General features: G+C 43.6%; 1 protein-coding gene across 3 annotated transcripts in view; it reads right to left on the bottom strand.

The window, feature by feature from the left end:
* The window catches only part of Frmpd1 (FERM and PDZ domain containing 1), a 103,435-nt gene that overhangs the window by 51,985 nt on the left and 35,649 nt on the right, over positions 1-15,801 (bottom strand). For all 3 annotated transcript variants that reach the window (XM_031377283.1, XM_031377284.1, XM_031377285.1), the window contains exon 2: positions 3,761-3,865. In XM_031377283.1, the coding sequence (XP_031233143.1) occupies positions 3,761-3,861 (101 nt within the window). In that variant the 5' untranslated portion in view covers positions 3,862-3,865. The remainder of the gene's footprint in view (positions 1-3,760; positions 3,866-15,801) is intronic.

Raw genomic sequence — 15,801 nt, 5'->3', positions numbered from 1 at the left:
AATAATCTAAACAATCCAATTAAAAAATGGGGTACAGAGCTAAGTGGAGAATTCCCAACAGAAGAATCTCGAATGGCTGAGAAGCATCTAAAGAAAGGTTCAACATCCTTAATCATCAGGGAAATGCAAATCAAAACAACCCTGCGACTCTACCTCACACCAGTCAGAATGACTAAGACTGAAAAGTCAAATGGCAGCACATGCTGGCAAGGATGTGGAGCAAGGGGAACACTCCTCCATTGTAGGGGAGATTGCAAACTTGTCCAACCACTCTGGAAATCAATTTGGTGGTTTCTCAGAAAAGTGGGAATAGTTCTACCTCAAGACTCAGCTATACCACTCCTAGGCATATACCAAAAAGGTGCCCCACTATACCACAGGGACAGTTGCTCAACTACGTTCATACGTAACAGCCAGAAACTGAAGACAACCCAGGTGTCCCTTAACTGCAGAATGGATACAGAAAATGTGGTTCATTTACACAATGGAATACTAATAGGCTAAATAAAGACAACATGAATTTTGCAGACAAATGGATAGAACATTTGAATATCATCCTGAGTGAGGTAACCCAGACCCAAAAGGACATGCATGATATGTACTCACTTATAACTGGATATTAGCCATAAAGTACAGGACAACCATGCTACAACCACAGACACAAAGGAACTGGATAATAATAAGGAGAGCCCAGGGGAGGATGTGTGAATCTCACTCAGAAGGAGAAACTAAATAGTCATCAGAGGTGGATGGAGAGAGGGAACTAGGCAGGAGAGGAGGTAAGGAGGGGCATCTCTGGTGAGTAGCTGGAGGCCTGGGACAGGAGAGGATATGGGGAGTTTATGGGGCTGACCCTAGCTTATTCCTACCAGAGCAGGATATAGAGACTGAAGTGGCCACCTCCTGTAGCCAGCTAAGCAGAACTTCCAGGGGAGGAAGGGTAGCTCCTGCATATGATGGGAGGGGGGGGGGAGAGCAAGCGAGTGAGAGTGAGAGAGAGAGAGAGAGAGAGAGAGAGAGAGAGAGAGAGAGAGAGAGAGAGCATGCTGACCACTACACTTCTCTGTCTGACGAAGCAACATGACTGGTTGCTTCAAGTTCCTGCTGGCCCCATGTTCTCCACATGATGGATGTGCTTGAACGGTGCACTAAAATAACCTTTTCCTTTTTTCCCTTGAGGTGTTTTGTCTGGGTATTTTTTTTTTTTTTATCATAGCAACAGAACTAGAACTAAGTCAGGAACACATGCCTGTAATTCCAGCTCTCAAGAGGCAGACTTAGGAAGGTGAGAAGTTTAAGACCATCTGAGGCTATACGAACCCGAGTGAGCGCAAGTAAGCCCAAGGCTGTCTAAAAACCTAAGCAACCAAAGCTAATGAACCAAATAAAAAATAAATGAACATGAAAGACAACTTTACTTAACATGAAGGTCGCTATAAAAAAAAAATAACTAAATATCAACAAGTCTTGGCAAAGAACTGAAACCCTCACACCGCACTGGCAGAAATGCAAACAGTAGAGTCACTTTAGACAAGATTAAACAGTGTTACCACGTGACCTGGCTACTACCCTCCAAAATGCTCGATGCACATAATTCATAATCATCACAAAATGAAAAACCACCCAAATGTTTATATCATGCGATATCAGCTGATGAGTAGACAACATGTTCAACAGTGGGAGATTATTTGGAGACGAAAGGGTAGGACATACTGATTCATGCTATCATGTCACGGATTTGTACATACTATGTTAAGTGGAAGGAGCCATGCACAATGCTCCTCAAATGAATGGCTTCCGCTTATGAGAAGTATCTGAACAAGTATATCTACGGAGGCGGAAAGCAGCTGGGACTAGTGAGGAGCAGCTGCGAAATAAATGCTGGACTTGGGGGGGCAGGGGAGAGGGGGGAAGGGGAGGGGTCCTTGCTACAGTACTGCCAGCATTGTAAAATGGAGTTATGGGGACAGTCACATAGTCCCGGGTATATGCAAACATACACTAAAAATTACTGAACTGTCTGCGTTGAATGGTAGAGTTTCACAGTCGGTGATGAAGAGGGATATGGGGAGAGAACTTTTCTAGAAGTTGGTTGCCTTCCATGTACACTTATGAAAGAAGTAGGAGGTTATGAGCCCCAAATGAAAGACTCAGGCAACACCAAGTTAAAGGGGTCTCTCTTCTGCAGGAACAGTCAGTCTTTCATCGATATTATGTGTTTACTGTACATAGTGAACAAGGTGGGTGGGAAGGACTATATCGTAGGGTTACTACTGCAGAGGTGTAACACCATGACCAGAAGCACATTGGGGAGAAAAGGGTTTATTTGACTTAGGCTTTCATATCACTGTTCTTATAGAACCCAGGACCACCAGCCCAACCCCAACCAGAACCCACCTACCACCCTCAATGGGCTGGGTCCTCCTCCATCGATCACTAAGAAAATGGCCTACAGGCTTGCCTACAGCCCCATCCTATGGAGGCTTTTAACTGAGGTTCCCTCCCTTTGATGACTTTAGCTTGTGTCAAGTTGACATAAAGCTAGCCAGCACAGAGTGAGATAAGGAAAGCCTCTATCTCACCGCAGAACCCGTGGAGTGGAATCTCACAGGGTTAGGATCGCAGAACCTCCCCTGGGAAACGATTCTCTCATTCATTAGTCAAGCACTCTCCGGCTACCTGCACTGCTCCTGTGACTCGGCCACCTCTGGGCTACAGATACGGGGCTAGCAATTTTGCTGGTCTCACAGGAGGCTGAGCCAGAAGGAATGCGCTCAGTGAGTTCCACACCAGGTGGAGCACAATGTCCATGGTGCAGTTTATCCGATGCAGCCCACTGAGATGTTCATTCTCACTGAGGACTGGGTGCTTCTTCACAGAAGTCCCAGCACCTCAGCCAAGCTCCTGTGCTGGGGTTAAAAGCAATGACTCCAGCTCCTTTCTGGCCACTGAAGGCACTGCATGTACATTGTGCAGATATACATGCAGACAAAACGCCCACACATTTACAAGATGGAGGCCATCAAAGGTCTTTGAACAAGGGAGAGAGTGGTCTTAAACGAGTCATTCTGAAGTCCCTCTCTGAGCCTTGTGTTTTGTCTGTAAAATGGAGCCGATTCTACGGGTTTTCTCACACCCCCGTAGTGGGGCTCAGAGAACCTGAACTCAGGCAGCACAGCCGGAAGCAAGTTTGTCAGCTGTCCTGGCTCCTTCAGGGGGATGTATCTCAGTAACACCTGGCACCTGCCACTTCAACTCTGTGGCAGAACCAGATGGGAAGATCCCAGGCGAAAACAAAGGCTTTGAAATTTTACTTTAAAGTTGTCTTGTAGTAGCCACATTAGATCTGCATTTGATATCATCTTTGTTTAGAAAGAAACAGGGGCTATGGGAAAGAAACCGCTCCAGGAAACAAGGACACAGAAAGAATATAAACTCTTATATTAAGTGCCCAGAAAGTGCATATGACATGTGTATCAGATGTGTGTAAGCATGGGGAAGTCTATGCAAACATGTGTGTGTGTATGAGTGTGAGTTTGGAGTGAGTGTGACTGTGTATGTGTTGGGGGGAGGGTATAAGAAAAGACATCCCATTCAATCTACTGGCCGAGTCACCTGTCGCATCTCTCTGCATAGGGCAGCCGATCAAAACCATCCAGGGACAGGAAAGAAGCCCCAGGTCCTTCCAGAACAGGCACTTCCTCCCGCAGGGAAACCAAACCACTACCAATAGGACCCTCTGCCAGTGCAGGAGCCTTACCGGGCTGAGCTGTCCCGGGAGCGCCGAAGCCACCTTGCCACCATCTGCTCTATTCTGTGTGCTTTCCGCGTCTGGGATAAACTGCCGTCCAGCTCTTCCATTTACCTAAATGGAATGAAGGAAAGAAGAATGTTCTTAGGAGCCGAACCCAAGCCTGCAATGAGGACTCTTCACATCCACACCCACCCATCCGCAGACCCACTGAGCAAATAACTAGTTCCCTTCCTAGCTGAGCTCTTCACAGTCCACAGAACAAACACTTCAGCATCCCTCGCCTGAAGAGACCAGGCATGTGGTAAACAGAATGCCTTTGTGTCTCACACAGAGGGATGAGGGAATTTACAGAAGGTTTCACAATTGCCTTGCCTCCAGGACCTGCTAGCAGGCAGCAGCATTTTTGTCTGTTTTTTTTTTTTTTTTTGCTTGTTTTTCTTACTTTGAGATAAGGTTTCTCGCTATGTACCCAAGATGGTCTTGAACTCATGAACCTCCTGCCTCAGCCTCCAAGTGCTGGATTTACAAGTATGTACCATCACACCTGACATGAATTCCTTTAAAAAACAACAACAACAACAACAACAACAAAACATTGATTGGGCTGGAGAGATGGCTCAGTGGTTAAGAGCACTGTTTGTTCTTCCAAAAGGTCCTGAGTTCAATTCCCAGCAACCACATGGTGGCTCACAACTGTCTGCAATGGGATCTGATGCCCTCTTCTGGTGTGTCTGAAGACTGCAACAGTGTACTCGTATAAATAATAATAAATACATTTTAAAAACCATTTATTTGTTTCATCTTATGTATGGGAGTATTTTGCATTCCTGTGTGTACTCAATACATGCATGCCTTTGTGCCTGCAGAGGCCAGAAGAGCGCTGGATTCACTGAACTGGAGTTAGAGAAGGTTGTGAGCTGCCATGTGGGTGCTGGGAATCAGACCTGGGTCCTTTGTAGGAGCGGCTTCATTGAGACACCTCTCTGACCCATGGCAGCACTTTTACTCCCAATTCTTTTGGGTGCTATTGTTGCTCAATGATTTATGTTCAATTTTTTTTAAAGATTTATTTATCATTATATATAAGTACACGGTAACTGACTTCAGACACACCAGGAGTGGGTGTCAAATCTCATTACGGGTGGTTGTAGGCCACCATGTGGTTGCTGAGATTTGAACTCATGACCTTCAGAAGAGCAGTCAGTGCTCTTACCTACTGAGCCAGCTTGCTAGCCCTATGTTTAATTTTTAAATAGGTAATTCACCTGCATAATTCCATAGTGGCCTATAAAAGGAAAGATACAGATGTTGTACTATGAGCTAAAAATTGTGTGACGATGTGGCAAGGGAAGTAGCTCAGTTTGGTAGACTGTTTGCTTAGCATTCAAGAAGCCTTGACTTAAACTCCCAGCCCCTCCTTAATGGTGCATGATGGTACAATCCTGTAATCCCAGGAACCAGGAGGTGGAGGCAGGGGGATCAGAAGGTTATCTTCAACTATATGGCAAGTTTCAGGCCACCCTGGATCCGAGACCCTGTCTTGGAAAAAAAAATTATGAAGATGGTAACTTTAAGTATTCTTACCATGGTAAAATCAAATACCTATTCAGAGAGTGGTCCGCCCACCCAGATCTCAGCCCATAGCATCCTCTCTCCTGAGTTCCTTCACGGTTGTGCGAGTAAATAGAAACAAAGATGCTATAGTCCTTTCTCCTGCAAAGGGTGACACACCACAGGCACTGTTCTGTCCGCACCAGGCCTTTTCTTCTCCTTGAGTATGTACCCTTGCTGTCTTTCTACATGAGGACACAGAATCATTCTTCACTCTTTCTGACAACTGATTGGTTCACTGTATGGACTGTACTGCAATCTAACAGGGCGTCCTCTGCTGATAAACATTTGGGTTAGTGCCAGTCTTTTGCTATTATAAACAATACTCAGTGAAGCTACATAGTATGTAATCATCTCTGCATGTATGCAGTTATATATCTGGATAAGATTCCCTATTGATAGGTCAAAGATCGCATACATTTGTGCTTTGATAAATGTTGCCAGGCCGCCAAGAAAAGAGATAGGTGCTTAGCGATTAATGCTTCGTAAATCAATGTGTATTGACATTTCTATTGTCTAATCTATTTCACTTCTTAAAAACAGCGGTCTCAATTCACCAAAGTAATTTCACGATAACCCAATAAATAAGTACACAAAGTGAAAGTACAACAGTGGAAAATAAATTCGATACAAAGCAAATAAAAATGAATCATAAAAGAAAAAGACTATGTTGTTTAAGCACTACACAATTGCTCAAGAAAACCTAGGAGATAAGGAGAATTATTAAGATTAAAAAAAATAAGCAATCTGAGATGACTCCAGAAGGGTCAGGAAATCTAAAAAGCCAGTTACCATATAGATTTTTAAAAAGAACTCCACTGCCCACCTCCATTTCCAAAACAGACAGTTCAAGAATGAATTTTACAATATGTAAGATGAGGTTCATCCTAGTGAATTACTTCAGTCTTGTTTTATATTAACTTTCTACTTTGAGAACTGAGGATGTAGCACAATCAGTAGAGGGCTGGCCTAGCAGGCACAAGGCCTTGGGTTCAATCCCACATAACCCAGGTGTGGTGGCACAATCCTAGAATCCTAAGTTCAAGTTCAAAATCATTCTCCTCTACACAGTAAGTGTAAGGGCAAGGGCTACGTGATATCCTGTCTCAAAACGCACACACACACACCAAACAGAAACCTCACTTTTTATTTAGGAGTAATTTGGGATGTATAAAACGTTGTAAAGATAACACAGAATTGCCATCTGCCCTGCATTCAGCGTTTTGGAAAATAACATCTTATATAACCTTTAATATTTTTCTTTTGCAAAATTAAGACATTAACATCAGCACAATACTATTAACCAAACTGCAAATTGCAGGCAATATTACAATCTCATCAGTTTTTCCAATATTCCTTTTCTATGCCAGGATCCACTGCAGGGTACAATTTACATTTAGCCATTTTGATTTTCCCCAGTGCTATTTCTGCTGCCCTGGAGCATAAAGAAGGGAAGTTTCTGCTCGGCAGGGCCAGCATAATACAAACATCCGGTTCTGACAAAGACAGTTCAGTGAGGTGAAAGTTCAGCCTTCCCTGTGACTAATGAAAAGTGAGTTCTCTTAAAAATAATGATCAGGTCTGGGCAGTGGTGGTGCATGCCTTTAATCCCAGCACTTGGGAGACAGAAGCAGGCAGGTCTCTGTGAGTTCCAGGCCAGCCTGGTCTACAGAGCAAGTTCCAGGACAGCCAGGGCTACACAGAGAAACCCTGTCTCAAACAACAACAACAGTGGAGCATCTCTCATAGATGCGGGGAGAGAGGATTGCCAAGGCACATCCAAATGAGCACAGGATATCCAAACTGGATAACCAAAACCTGGAGGCATATACTTTTTAATAAATGAATAACAAACTAATGACAAATAACAAACTAACAACAAAGCTGAGCGTGGACACAAGCTACCATAAAACATAAATTCTAGGCTCTGTGAACCTCCACATCCCTGGGACAACCCCAGCTTCCTGTGACATGCCAGCTGAGACATGATGGTAGAAGTGAACAGATCGGGCACCTGTTCACCAGAGCCACCTTCGACTCTGCCAAAGTGGATACGGTTGCCATGAGTGACCCCTTCATTGACCTCAACTACATGTCCCATAGGACAGTCAAGACTGAGAACGGGAAACTTGTCACCAATGGGAGGGTCATCGGTCTCCAGGAGAAAGTTCCCCACAACATCAAATGGGGTGGTGGTGGTGTGCAGTTTACTGGTGTCTTCAATACCACAGAGAAGGCTGTAACCCCCCTAAAGGGCAGAAATAAAAAGGTCACCCTCTCTGCCCCTTCTGCGGAGGCCCCCACGTTTGTGCTGGGTGTGAAACATCAGAAGCATTCTTCACTCAAGACTCAGCAAAGCTCCTTCTCCTGTATCACCTGACCCACCAGGCAAGGTCATCTAGGACATCAGTGTTGTCTCGGCGATTGTGACCGTAGCCTAGGTCACCCTGTGCATAATGGGTATATTGGCTGTAGGGCTGCACAAATTTACCATCCCCATGGACAGCTTGCCAGAGCTGTGGACAGGGGCATCCTAGAGCTGACCAGGAAGTTCAATGGCACGGCCTTCTATTCTCTTAATCACAGTGGATCTGCTCTGCTGCCTAGAGAAAGCCGCCTAATACAATGGAATTGAGGAGGTGACATGTGGATTAGAAGACCTCTTAAGAAGCATCTTGCGGGGCTGGTGAGATGGCTCAGCAGGTAAGAGCACTGACTGCTCTTCTGAAGGTCCTGAGTTCAAATCCCAGCAACCACATGGTGGCTCACAACCACCGGTAATGAGATCTGATGCCCTCTTCTGAGGCGTCTGAAGACAGCTACAAGTGAATTACGCTGGAGTGAGCAGGGCCAGAGCGAGCGGGGCAGCAGAGGTCCTGAGTTCAATTCCCAGCAGCCAAATGATGGCTCACGACCAACCACCTGTACAGCTACAGTGTACACATACAAATAAAAAAAAAATAAATCTTTTTTTTTTTTTTTTAAGAAGCATCTTGGGTTACACTAAGGACCAGGTTATCTCCTACAGCTTTAACAATGACGCCCACTAGTCTACCTCTGATGCTGGGGTTAATAACCTTGGCAACGACTTCACCAAGCTTATTTCCTGGCTTAACATAAACTTGGCTACTGAAACAGTATGGTGCCGGCCTCAGAGGGCAGAGAGGATAATGGTGTACGCTGGCTAGTTAAACTAACCATTCTGGTGAGCTTCAACTGAGAGTTCATGTCTCAATGAAAAGATGAAAAGTGATGAAGACTAATTTCAGCACACCCCTACGCACAACCCTACACACTCTTACATACCCCCACTCCTACACATTGCTACACACCCCTACACATACCCCTACACACCCCAACATGCACCACTACACACACCCCTACAAAAAATAACAATGAACAAAAGAGAAAGTGACCAAATACCACAGCCAAGAAACAAAACTAAATGGACTATGTCAAGCAAGATGTCCAATCTTCACACAGGGAAGGTTCTGGGAGGCTAGAAACAGCCTGTGGTGCTTGAACAAGAATGGCCCCCGTGGACTCATATTTGAATGCTTGTTCATAAGGGAGCAGCACTACTTGAGAAGCACTAGGAGGCGTGGCCTTGCTGGAGGAAGTGTGTCATCGCGCATGGGCTTTGAGATTTCAGAAGCTCAAGCCAGGCCAGGTCTCTCTGATCCTCCCTGCTGCCTGTGGATGAAGATGTAGATCTCAGCTACCTCTCCACACCACATCTGTCTGTGTGCCACCAGGCTTCCTCTCCATCATGATAAAGGACTCTGAAAGCATAAGCCAGCCCCAGTTAAACACTTTCTTTTATAAGAGTTGCTTTGTCATGGAGCCTCTGCACAGCAATACAACACGACTGAGTCACTACCAAATAATTCAATAAAGTTTTTCCCAAACAACCAAAACTTCCAGATTAAGAATATCTGGAAGGGAGCTGATCAAACCTGTGATCTCAACTAATGGGCAAGCAGAGGCAAGAGGGTCACGGGTTGTAGGCCAGCCTCATCTATACAGTGAGAACCACTTCTCTCTTCCCCACCTCACCCACACACCAACCAATCCTGTACAGTGAATGAAAACAACAACAGGGAACAACACTATATAGTCTATTTTATATTTTATTTGATTTTAGCTTTTGAGACAGGTTCTCAAGATGTGTCCCTGGTTGGCCTGGAACTCACTATGCAGATCAGGCTGACCCCAAACTCAGAGATCCACCTGCCTCTGCCTCCAAGTGCTATGCCAGGGCAAAAACCAAGAAACTAAAATCAGAAGAGCTTCTAACATTTGGTTGGAAAAATACATCAAATATATAAATTGAGAATAAAAATAACATCAGATTTAAAGCTCACATGTTCTGATGCTTGCTGCACTTACAGAGAGCCTGAGTTCAGTTTCTAGCATGCACACAGGGAGGTTCACAACCACTTGTAACTCCAGCTCCAAGAATCCAATGCCCTCTTTGGGCCTCCAAGGGCACCTGCACACATGTGCTCACACATACATGCACATATACACATAAATAGAAATAAATATTTTTTTTTAAAGTAAAGGTAACTCACAATTTAGTCAGCACTGGATAATATTTATATCTTTATAACAATGTAAACACTGAAGAGATTTCCCAAAATAAAAATACAACACAGGAAGATATAGTGAAGGAAACTCGGAGTGTATAGGAGTTAATCCTCATTTACCATGATGGTTAGTTACCACAGCATTAGTTTATTAAATTTATTATAATTTATTGAAATTATGTAATAGCAATATGAGAATATTTCACATGGGGCTGAGAATGTGGCTCAGTTGGTACAGAAGTGTCCTGGCAGGCAGTGTCTTATGTTTAACCTTCAGCACCATGTAACTGAGCAAGGAGGTCACACCTGTACTACTAACTCTCAGAAGGGTAGAGAGGTCATTCTCAGTTACATAGAGGGTTCAAGGCCTTGGTTAGACTGTCTCAAAAAGAAAAATATGTTCGGAAATAATGTAGGACACATCAGAGGGAACAAGAAGAGTTTTAGGATTGTGTTTCTAGGGAATGGAAGCCACCCGTTTCTCCTAGATAGTTTTATATTTTTTTTAATTTAAAATTATTTTTACTCGGGGCTGGCGAGATGGCTCAGCGGGTAAGAGCACTGGCTGCTCTTCCAAAGGTCCTGAGTTCAAATCCCAGCAACCACATGGTAGCTCACAACCATCTGTAATGAGCTCTGACATGAAGGCACGTCTGAAGTCAGCTACAGTGTACTTATGTATAATAATAAATAAATCTTTAAAAAATATATTTTACTCATTTTTTTAGGCTGAAATAATATAGGCTTACAGTAAAGCAGTAGAGAGTGCAATGAAAGTAAAATCATCTAATATTTCTACTCTTCAATGTTAGTTTTATTTATTATTCTTTTTTACTTTTATACATGTACTTATTTTTTAAACTAAAATGAGGTTTTATTCGTTTCCCTCTTACAGTTCCATGAACATCATTCTATACCAATACAAGTATTTATGCTATCAGTTCAAATGAGTTTGTAGTATATTTTCTCTGATTACAATTTATTCAGTAAATCGATCATTATGCCAGTGGTGGTTTGAATAGGTATGGCCCCATAGACTCATGTGTTCGACTGCATGGACCAAAGGAAGTGGCATTATTGGAGGTGTGGTCTTGTTAGAGTAGGTGTGGCCTTATTGAAGGAATGTGCCTCTGTGGGGGTGGGCTTTGAGATCTTCTATGCTCAAGCTACACCCAGTGTCATACAGTCTCCTTCTGCTGCCTGTGGATCAAGATGTAGCACTCTCATCTCCCTCCACCAGGCTTCGCTCCATGATGATAATGGACTGAACCTCTGAAACTGTAAGCCAGCCCCAATTAAATGGTGTCTCTTCACAGCAATAAAACTCTAGGATAACACATTTGTGTTGTTTCCAATTTTCACTTTTACAAAATTTTTGCAGAACTATGGAGATGGGTCTGTTGGTAAAGTGCTTGCCATAAAAGCCTTGAGTTGAGTACCTATGTAAAGGGCTGAGTGTAGAGGCAGGCAAAGACAGGAAAATCCCTGCGGTTCACTGGTTGGCTAGCCAACCTACATGTTGGTGAGCTCCAGGTTCAGTGAGAAACCTTGTCTCAAAAAATAACGTAGAGAAAGACAAAGTATAACATAACATTGACCTCAGTCCTCTGTATGCATAATCATGTACATGTGTATACACATATACACACACATACAGAGAGAGAGAGAGAGAGAGAGAGAGAGAAGCAGAGAGAGAGAGCTTTGTAAAGAAAATCCTATTCATGACAAATGATCACTCATCAGATATTCTTCTTAAGACAAATTCATAGCAGTGAAATTCTTTAAGCATACATTCTTTATGTTGATTGTTGTTTTGAGACAAGATCTCTTTATATAGCCCTGGCTGTCCTAGAACTATGTACATAGGACTGGCCTCTGCCTCCCAAGTGCTGGGATTAAAGGCATGTGTTACCACACCCTGCTGGCATATCTTCATTAGAAAAAAAATCTGAAGTCTATGTTGCTTCCAAGAAAGCACCAAAACACACTCCTGTCAGAAAGGGCTTTATAAACATTAAATTTTAAAAATGTCAACGTGGTGAAAACAGCACCTAGTTCTTAAGTATTTATATTCTTAGGGGCTGGACAGATGGCTCAGATGCTAAGAGCACTGGCTGCTCCTCCTGAGGAGTAGGGTTGGTTCCCATACCCACATGGCATCTTAGAACTGTCTATAAACTCCAGTTCCAGGGGATCTGACACCCTCTACTGGCCTCTGCAAGCACTGCACCCATGTAGTACCTAGATATATATGCAGGCAAAACATACTCATGCACATAAAATAAAAATAAACGACTGGAACATATTAAATGAAGGTGAAAAGTGAATACTTATACTCTTACAAATACTCAACTTATCTCTTAAAAACATGTCCTAGGGGCTGGAGAGATGGCTCAGCGGTTAAGAGCATTGACTGTTCTTCCAAAGGTCCTGAGTTCAATTCCCAGCAACCACATGGTGGCTCACAACCATTCGTAATGAAATCTGATGCCCTCTTCTAAGGTGTCTGAAGACAGCTACGGTGTACTTACATATAATAAATAAATAAATCTTTAAAAAAAATTTAAAAAAAACATGTCCTAATACAATGGAGAAAATTATGCTTGGCTATTGGTTCAAATATACTCTGAGAAAAATATATAAAACAAAAGAAAACATCACCCCATCACATTAAAATAACCTAAAATACCCACTCCACAACAAGCACTACCTCAGAGGCCCATATGATCAACATTTGTTAGCAATATGCTAACTCCCACCTAAGTTTATAGTATGTTTTCCACAAAAATTGAATCATGTTATACCCCTGTAGTTCATTTTTTAAAAGACAGGGTCTCACTATTCAGCCATACCTGGCCTTGAACTCACAGAGATCTGCACTCTTAAGCTGTAAATGCATCATGTGCATCTTCCCCTACACAGGCTCACTGCAGTGTGATCTAGGTTACTTCATGACTAGTTCCTCATGGGCATCTTCCCCTACACAAGCTCACTGAAGTTTGATTCGGGTTACTTCATGACTAGCCCCTCTGACCATTTCTCATGGGCCCTCGCCTGTTCCAGTTTACCCATTGTTACTTTGTTGCTGGTTTTGCTCCCTATCCCCCCAGCCCCTCCCTGTTTTTCTACTGGAATGTCTGCCTTCCTTTCAGGTACTCTTTGTTTGTTTGTTTGCTTGTTTGTTTTTGAGACAGGGTTTCTCTGTATAGCCTTGGCTGTCCTGGAACTCACTCTGTAGACCAGGCTGGCCTTGAACTCAGAAATCTGCCCGCTTCTGCCTCCCAAGTGCTGGGATTAAAGGCATGTGCCACCACCGCCCAGGCTCAGGCACTCCTTTATAATAAAGGTTATTTAATGTTCCCATACCACAGACACAAAATGACACTGGATTTCTGCGACACTTACAATCGAAGAAAATGAATGTAAGTCTTAGACTTCAACACTGCAGAGTGCAGTCAAGTCCCCGGGGTACTGCTTCCAAAGGCAACTGCCTGCAAGTTCGTCTAGGGGATCAAGTTAGCAGGCAAGTTATAGGATATGGATATAACTGGGTCTGTCTTTTTTGGGGGGGGGGATCACATTTTCAAGGAACTAGAATGGTAATGAAACTTAAAATCAAGCCACCTGAGGGATAGGGTCGGGCAGTGGGGGTGGGGGGAGGAGTGTTGTGTCTGACTGTTGCCTGTGTGTGGAAGGCATTCCCCTAACTGGGCAGCCCTGTCTGGCCTTAGTGGGAAAGGATGTGCCTAGTCCTGCAGAGACTTGTTGTGCAGTGGGCAGGGGTAGGATGGGGTGGTTACTAGGGGGGTAATTCCAACCTCTCAGAGGAGAAAGAGGGGGGCTGGAAAAGGGACTGTGTGAGGGGGAACTGGGAAGGGTGGCAGCAGTAAGGATGTAAAGTGAGTTCCAAAAAAATCAAGCTATGTGACAACTCCAAGAGAGTCAGAGAGAGCTGGGTTAGGATAAATGCCTAATACAGGCAAGACTCTGGGTTCCATTCCCAGCATGGAAAAAGGGGAAGGACAGCAGCCTGAAAATGCTTATTAGACAAAACTTGGAGGTGGCCTATATCATCATGGTCCACAAATGGCCAAAAGGCTACTATCTGGACAGTACATATTTCCCTGACTGAGGGATAGAGAGCCAGGATTAACGCAGAAACAACTTGGGGGGAGGAGAGTTCAGTTCACACTCAGTGAAGACCTTTATAGTGCTTCAAAGCTGAAATAGGTTTTCTTAAAAATTAATATTCTGACCCATGAAAGGACTTAAGCAGAAGCTGCATAGTTGTATGACTGTAAAAGAGATTCTATAATGGAGTGGAGAAAAATTCCAAGACCAGGGTCAGAAGACATTTTCAGTCCCCGCCCCTCCGGCTAGCAACCCTTTGCGCCCCCTGTACCCCTCCGGCCATGCATCTGGAGCCTCCATTAGATCTAGGAGCCAGAAGACCTGATACTTGTTGCTTTCTGTTTTAGATTGAAATCCCTATATCACCTTGAGCAGCTGAAAGTTCTGAAGAAACCAAGCAACACAGATGTGAAATTTCTCACCTGGTTCTAGTCTCTGAGGACTGCAGAATTTTCTGAACTCTCACATATACTCATAAGAACTGAAGACCAGCAAGCTTTCGCTTCTCATTGAAGGTCATCCAACTGCAGCAGTTACTTAGACTATTAAACTGCTGCCAGATACAGTTTAGCTAACTGATTTCTATAAATGTATATGACTCTAATTAAAATAATTAATTTGCATTATATCTCTGGGTAAGCCCAGTGCCTTCATCTAGGGATCTCCAAAGACCACACAGATGGCTACATCAACAGAGCCATTAAAAGTGCCCCTGACTCAGCAGGGTCCAAGCAGGTCCATTTAAAGTCAAGAGCATGACCTGCTAATGGCTTTAATATCTGCCTGTGATGCTGGCCTAATGGAACAAAGGAAGATGTAGATAATCCTCAAACATTTAGAATCTCTGCTACAATCCCAATGCCAAGAATCATCTAGCCTCTAATGGTTCTATCCTTCGGTGTTGGCTCTGACTCCTTGCAAAGTGCCTTTGTCTACAGCTAAATTCCACACCTCTATAGCTTTGGTTTCCTGCACTAGTACTGCCCTTTGACACATTCTCTCTCTCTCTCTCTCTCTCTCTCTCTCTCTCCACACACACACACACACACACACACACATCCCTCTTCTACATATAGCCTTCTGGATCCAAACCTAGACATCTCATCTTTGGGTCTTCTCTGCCCCTGGCTAAGATCATTAGTCCCTTCAGCAGATGTTCACAGCCCTGGATTGCTTTAGATCAGTCCTCTCTGACTACAACCCATTCTTGCACACCCCTTAAATGCTCAAATTCCAAAACAGAACCCATTCCTGGCGATATGGAATGAACAGAGTACGAAAAGGCATGCTCTTCTAAAATATTTTGCAAATGGACAGGTGGAAAGAGGGAGCAAAGGAAGAGAGAAGAACTGAAGGGTAAAAGCCGCTTCTGTGACATACTTTAAAACTGGACAGCAATTCAAGCGGGCTGCCAGATGAGGAGGAGGGTGCTCAGCTTGCAGACAATGGGGATTAGAAGAAAAAAAAGCACAGCAAAGAAATGCAAAAATCATAATAAGCAGATTTCTTGAGCTGAAAAATACATTTCAAATATAAAGGACACACAAAACAATTCTCAGAGGTTCTTCAAGGAAGGCGGCTCACATACTAAGTTCTTAAGTAGCAAAGAAAAGAATTTACCTTAAAATCTGTTTAAAAAAACAAAAAAAAACCGGGCGGTGGTGGCGCACACCTTTAATCCCAGCACTTGGGAGGCAGAGGCAGGTGGATTTCTGA

This window comes from Mastomys coucha, unplaced genomic scaffold (genome assembly GCF_008632895.1).
Source record: "Mastomys coucha isolate ucsf_1 unplaced genomic scaffold, UCSF_Mcou_1 pScaffold18, whole genome shotgun sequence".
Lineage (NCBI taxonomy): Eukaryota > Metazoa > Chordata > Mammalia > Rodentia > Muridae > Mastomys > Mastomys coucha.
The sequence above is the reverse complement of the archived record's forward strand: the minus strand, read 5'-3'. Positions and strand labels throughout refer to the sequence as shown.